Source organism: Bactrocera tryoni, unplaced genomic scaffold (assembly GCF_016617805.1).
Source record: "Bactrocera tryoni isolate S06 unplaced genomic scaffold, CSIRO_BtryS06_freeze2 scaffold_25, whole genome shotgun sequence".
Lineage (NCBI taxonomy): Eukaryota > Metazoa > Arthropoda > Insecta > Diptera > Tephritidae > Bactrocera > Bactrocera tryoni.
In genome coordinates, this window is record NW_024395977.1 from 6,866,428 (window position 1) to 6,873,618 (window position 7,191).

The window sequence follows — 7,191 nt, forward strand, 5'->3', positions numbered from 1 at the left end:
GGCCTAGCAAGCGTAGTCGCTGTCTTTTAATTCACCGAACTATGTCAATGCCAACGTGCAAAGGACCATAAATGATATCAATATCATCGGCATACGCCAGCAGCTGTACACTCTTATAAAAGATTGTACCTGCTCGATTAAGTTCTGCAGCTCGAATTATTTTCTACAGCAGCAGGTTGAAGAAGTCGTATTAGGTTTGAGGGGATACCAAATTCAGAGATCGCGGCATAAAGGCAGCTCCTTTTCGGCCTGTCGAAAGCAGCTTTGAAATCGACGAAGAGGTGGTGTGTCGATTCTCCGATTGTGGGGTCTCCCTTTCTGTGGATTGGGCAGAGTACACTTAAATTCTAATCGTTGGACATACTTTCATTCGACCATATTTTACAAAGAAGTTGATGCATGCTCCTTATCAGTTCTTCGCCGCCGTGTTTGAATAGCTCCCGCTGCTTTGTTGTCGGGTTCGCCTTTTCTTGGCGTTGTACGTTCACTGCCATTCAGCAGGCTAGAGAAGTGTTTCCTCCATAATTTAAGTATGCTCTGAGCATCGGTCACTAGATCACCTTTGGGGGTTTTACAAGAACCTTCTGTTAGCCGCCGCATTACCCCTGCCGGCCAGCTTATCAAGCTCTTCATACTCACGCATTTCGATCTCTTTCTTTTTCTGTCTTCAAATGCGTCTCGCTTCTCTCTTCAACTCTCGGTATCGATCCCACCCCGCACGTGTTGTGGTCGATCGTAACGTTGCGAGGTAGGCAGTCTGTTTTCTCTCCGCTGCAACACGGTACTCCTCGTCGTACCAGCTGTTCTTTTGCATTTTCCGAAAACCAATGGATTCGGTGGCAGCTGTACGTAAGGAGCTTGAAATGACGTACCACAGTTCCCTTATACCGAGTTGGTGACGAGTGCTTTCAAAGAGCAGGAGTGCAAGTCGAGTAGAAAATCGTTCTGCTGTCTGTTGTGATTGCAGCTTCTTTGTGTTTGTTGGCGTGCGTTTTTTGCTGCGGCGGGTGCGAATCTTGACTGCAACAAGATAGTATATAGTACGACACTTCTGAGAAAACATTAAACAAAATTTTCTTTTTATAAAATAAAACATTTCTATATGACATATATGAATGTACTATATTTGTTTTAATATATTTTCAACATTAGATAACAAGCATATCATTGATACATATTTACAGACACAATATTTCTGTATTTCTGGGATAACTGCTTAAGTTGGCTCAAGCTCAAATTCAGGCCACATAATTAACCAACATACGAAATATTTAAATGTATTCGCGTCAACTTAAAATTGAAAGTACAAAAATGTAAGCTTTTAAAAGCAAGCATGGTTTCCTCAAAATCAAGTTTATATGTTGTTTGTAGCTATTACACGTTCTACATATAATAGGATATCTACTTGTTTATTCAATTAAGTAGTCCTTGTTGAAATCATATTTGTTATCAGTACTCGTCTCCAAGCTAAATCCATCCAGAACATCGGTTAGTCTAGAAATTTTCTTTTCGTTACGTACATTCTGTTTTTTTCTCTTTTTGATTTGATCCTTCATATTCTTATTCAATGACTGATTACCTGAATGAGATTACAATAAATAAAATATTATTATTTTTACTTACATAAAGTTAAGAAGTTATGCGTGGTGAGGGATCGCCTTAGTGTGAAATTTTGGAAAAGTCGATTTTTTTTTGGCATTATCGAATAGTATACACTATAATAAAAAATTCCCTCACATTTGGAAATCGAACTTCCAATTATTACGGTCGTTACAGCTTTTCTTGTAGAAAGAGAACCAAGTGGGAAACATAGCGCCTCCAATCTTTAAATGCGTTTTTCTCAAAATGGTGTTTTTCAAAACGGTTTCCACTCTCAAAGGAAGAGGTTTAAAGATATCTAGTTTCAATTTGAACACAACATTTTTAACGTCATTCGCTATCGCGCTATGCAAGCTTTTATTTGTTTGTATATACTTTGCAAATCTTTAATTTTTCCTAAATCATATTTTATTCTTTCTCATTTAAAAAAAATCGCCGCAAAAGTAAGTAGCAAAACCAGTCAGCGTCTGCTTTATATCTTCTCGAGGACATTTTATCCTGGTTGTTACAAGAAAAAAAATTATGCAACATTTTAATGTGCACACACATACTGTCAATACACTGCGAACGATGTAAGCAACACTATTTCTTGTGCTCTTCCCCCTTTTTTGGCGGCAACAGCCCTAGAACTACAACTGCTTGTAAGCAGTTGAAAATTTTTGATATTCTAGTAAATCCCATTGGTACAGAATTGAAAAGCGTAATACTAAAAAAGTCGAAGTTTAACAATACTTTAACCGAATTTTTTTTTGACTGGTTGAGTTGAAAATCATAATGCTGATTTTCAAACTCATAATACTGGTCTAAATTTCTCTTTGTATACCTTTCTTATGAAAATCGATAATTTTTGTTATCTAATTCGTCAGTGAGAGTATAATTAAGAAATATATATGTACATATATATACATATATTTTATGTTTGAAAACGCAAATTTTTTTTAAATGCAGTTTTCAAAAAAGTTTTTGTAAAAAAATTCGATCTTTGACTTCTTAGCACTATTATTATTTTGAACACAACTGTATTGTTAATTTGAATAATCTTTAGAATTTAGTTGACACATCTTAAAGGTACCGTTGGTGCAAAAGTTTATTCCCATATCGTCATTGGCGCTTGATTTATCATATACATATGTTCTAAAGTGAAAGGGTTACATCGAATTTAAAATTTCGATTGATAGAACGTATGTTCGCTCCAAATTTCAGTTAAAACTGGTGTGGGTGTTTTTTAGGTAGAGGATGCCAGCTAAAAATGCGTTGTGACACACCTATAGTCCAATTTCGACACTGATCTCTACGACCTGCGTTGGAGAAAAGGGACAGGGAGTTTCTACGTGGATTGTTTGGGGCTGAGGGGTGGGTAAATATAAATCTGATTAAGACGTTTGGATATCATTTTTTGTAATTATGTTTTAGCCAATAGTTACATATTTTATGCATATTTACCTTCTAAATTCATTACGATATCCACTGTCGATATATCGTTTGCATCCATTAGTTTTCTTTTTTTATTAGGAATTTGGCTTTCATTCACTATGGGATCTGTAGACTTTTTCGTATCAATATCATCAAAGGACATTTTCATTTCCACAGGTCCACTTGAAATGACTTCCAATACTTCCTCATTTTTAACAATACATTTGTTGAGAATTTCTATCTCCATCGCATCGAAATTATCAACATCAAATTCGAGAGCATCAGAGTGAACTATGGCAGAACTAACATGGACATCATCTCTTTGCTCTGTTTCAGGAGGTTGAGTACAATATTTAATTTTACCACTATTCCAATCATTAAGCACACTACGTGCAGCTGCAACAACGTCTGGCACACCTTTTCTTAAAAATTTACCTATAATTGTTAATATACCATATTTACATAATTAAATATATTTATTTATAGTCATTTCAACTTACCCATTCGTGAAGCCTTTTTAGCAAAAAATTCTTCAAAACTATCATACTCTGAAATATCATAAAGCTTACAAAAGTACTGTTTACTGGCGCGCTTTAACACACTCTCGGCAACTGTAAAAGGATCTTTAATGTCACCAACACGTTGAACATTCTTTAAAACGACTACCTCAGAACTCTCTTTTGCTGGATTTGTAAAAACAATACCTGGGCAATCAATTAGTTTTATTTTTGAATCAAGTTCAACTTCCTGCATGACTCTAAGTAAACGGGAAAATTATGATTTTTTTTTTTATTAAAATGCAATTATTTAAACTTACTTTGTAACACCCGGAGTGCAACCAACAGAGCACGTTTTGCCGCGAGTCAAGGAATTTATTATAGAACTTTTTCCAACGTTTGGTATTCCTACAACACCCACGCGTATTGAGGTTTTAATGCCTTTATTGCGACAATAATTTGCAAGCATCGACATTAGTAATTCAGCTCCCACACACACAGATCCTTGCATAGCCTTATCTGTTTTAGTTTGCTTTAATTTCCGTCGACCCAATTTAGATATTTGATCTTGTGTTGAGGCCTTAAAAGCAGTAACCGGACCGAATCGCCGAAAATATCCAATCCAATTATTGAGATTTTCACGTGGCACCAAATCAGCTTTGTTTAATATTAACACTAGACGCTTATTACCCGATAAAGAGCGTACAGCTCGTTCGACCTCATTGCATCGAGTTCCCAGAGGATCGCGTGCATCTACCACTTCTAAAACGACGTCAGCATTTTGAATTACTTTTTTGAATTCCTTGAAGTATTGCTTAAGGGACTGTTCCTTGGTTATAGCTAGACTATACTCCTTCTGTTTAAAATATATATTGAATTTTTAAGCTTACTATTTTACTTTTGAATTATACGCAAACACCTAAAGGCTAAAAAACATGCACCTGAAATCTTAACCATGATTCGAAACTTTTTACTGGCATACTGAGCTTTTCGATAAAATACTTAAATGCAGGATTATGCCAAATATATTGATGTCCAAAACATACTTATTAGCTATACGAAAACAATGATTTTTATTCTCATGCAACATGAGTATACTAGTCTTGTTCAACTAACGAATGTTTGTAACCTCCTACACTTACCATAATCAAGATAGATATAGAGACAATTTAATTCCCCAATAGGGACATCCTTTATCCGGACAGTTCCCATAACGGGATAAATTTAATGGACAAAATTGTACTGTTGATATCAAAGAGATAGCAGAGGTTTTCAAAATCTCTAAGTATAAACTCAACTAATTCGTTTAATGTTTGACATTTAATATTTTAATAAATCGTAATTCGGCAATTCTTATTATTTGACAACACGGAACACTTATTGTTATTGTGCGTGTAATAAAATTGGGTTAAATGTAAAATGATTATTTTAAGCAAATATCTGAAATATTAGTATAAAATAAATATGTCGAAATATTGTAGTGAAGTGTAAGCGTATAAAAAGTGTATAATATGAAAGAAAAAGTTACTATAAATCGAGAAATTTCAAAATTAAATTTACGAAATTTTCAACTTTAAATGCAAATATTTCGAAAACTATTGCGGATATATATTTTCTTAATCTGGAGCATCAGCCCTATCCAACCAGTCCACTTTTAACCCTGAAATCGTGGGATTTCTAAAGCCGGCCCAAATTTTTTTTATTATAAATATTATTTTTGAAAAAAAAAACATAAAAATATAAAATATATGTTTTTTTTTCTCAAAAATAAACACAAAAATATTTTTTTGTCCAAAATATAACTCATTTTTAGATCACAAATTTTTTATGAAGTTCTAACAGGACATGCAACGAAGTTAGCAAACACCTTCATCAGAATCCTGAGATCTATCATTTAAAAATTCCAATAATAATCATTATTTATGGTCCCTGGTTTGAACCAATATATTATAGATATCCGTAAGCATTGAGGTTCTCATATTCGTTATATTGGGCTGCAAAGTTGTCATTGATTGATATCATTGATTCTCGATATATAAAGTGCAAAGTGAAAAATTCACAAGGAAATTAAAATTGCGATATATAAGAAGTAGATTTTTATTCAGTTTCGTATAGTCAACTGAAAATTCGAAAATCTTTATATTATTGATGGAATGATATACCATTATCAGAAAAGAATGCTATCTAAATTTCAAAAATATATATTTCAGATTGGGTGATATTTTTGGTAAAAAAAAAGGCACCAAAGGCACTTGCGTTCGTATATTTGGTAGCTAAATCGAAATTCTAGGCATAAAGCCCTTCCGTAACAACTTGGCCGTTTAGCAGTTTTCAACGTAACATGGCGTGTTGTTATCACCCGATTTGACCCTTTTCCACTGTTTGGGAGGTGGGGCTAAAACGATTGTCTTGATCGAGTTAGGGTTTTGTAAGAATGTACATGTACATATGCCGACTTACACAAAAAAAAAAAGAAAAAAAAAATGACCAAATTACAATTTTATATCTTATTTTTCGCATGAGTTCTTTCGTTTTATAGGTTAAATCTCAAGGGGGTCGCAAGGCTCTGATACTGCTTGTATGTGTGTACGTATAACTTCTTATTGTACTAAGAAACACGTTACCGCGTTTCATTTCTCAATTTTTACTCAAATTACAACTTGTACGGACAGAAGTCGCTCTATTTCAACTCATCCCGTCATCCTACCCATTTATGTATATAAGATTTTATAAATCCATATCAATTAGTTTTAGTTATTAAAAAAACCGTTAGGTGAACAAAGCTATGGTACTCTATACGATTATAAATATTATATTAAGTATTTTATAATTGTTATTTTTTTTGTTTCCAAATTTATAAACAAACCTCGGCAACGACATTGTCCACTTGAGTAGATGTATGAACTTCACTCCTAGTAGTCGCATCCAGAACTAAGTCTTCAAGGCTTTTGAATTTATTTTCCTTCTTTTGATGTTTAAATGTTTCACGACGTCGCATTTTATCCTCTTCAACACGCTTTTTCGATTCTTCTACTTCTTTTAAAATATCTTCTTTAAATGGGCAAATGTTAGGTATTTGAATAAGTTTTTGCTTTTTGCTCCCGGTTTTAGGATTTCTTTTTGTCTCCCGCCGAATTTTTCTATTGTGTTCTCGCACTTTCTTTTCAATTTTATGTTTTAGGCGTCCAGAAAGTCGTTTAGACTTTTTAGCTAATATAAAGAGGAAATAAGGATATATTATATATTTAATTTCATTCCAAATACAAACTTTTTAATCTTTTCAAAGCCATTGTCAACTTGTATCAATATCGTATCTTTGTAGTGAAATCCACGTGAGTATTTTAAAAGTTGCCAGATCTACCATCTGGTTTAAATCTATAGGAAAGCTAACACACTAGGGGTATTCTCTTGCTCTTGCAAAACCCGGTGCACGGTGCAAGAATTGCAGATTTACAACGGCACAACACAAACACACGCAGAAAAATATTTGCAAGGGCTGTAAAATATGTCAGACCAAAACCTATGTATATTTGCGTGCAATGTCACGCAAAAATATAATTGCAACCCTGTTGTAGTTGCCATTTTACTTAAAGACATATAACGTCGTTAAATTGTTGAGGAAGATAAGTTTTAAATGGATTTTATTATTTCTATTTAAATTTTAAAGATTTGTTACAGTTTT

At 33.7% G+C, this 7,191-nt stretch overlaps 1 protein-coding gene across 1 annotated transcript; it reads right to left on the reverse strand.

Moving 5' to 3' along the window:
• Positions 1–1,103: 1,103 nt before the first annotated feature.
• Positions 1,104–6,873, reverse strand: LOC120780395 (guanine nucleotide-binding protein-like 3 homolog). Its single transcript, XM_040112683.1, has 6 exons — positions 6,778–6,873; positions 6,376–6,719; positions 3,830–4,365; positions 3,513–3,769; positions 3,043–3,447; positions 1,104–1,579 (listed from the first exon to the last, which is right to left on the reverse strand). The coding sequence occupies exons 1-6, from the start codon at positions 6,797–6,799 to the stop codon at positions 1,410–1,412; spliced, it is 1,734 nt and encodes a 577-aa protein (XP_039968617.1). The 5' UTR covers positions 6,800–6,873; the 3' UTR covers positions 1,104–1,409.
• Positions 6,874–7,191: the final 318 nt, after the last annotated feature.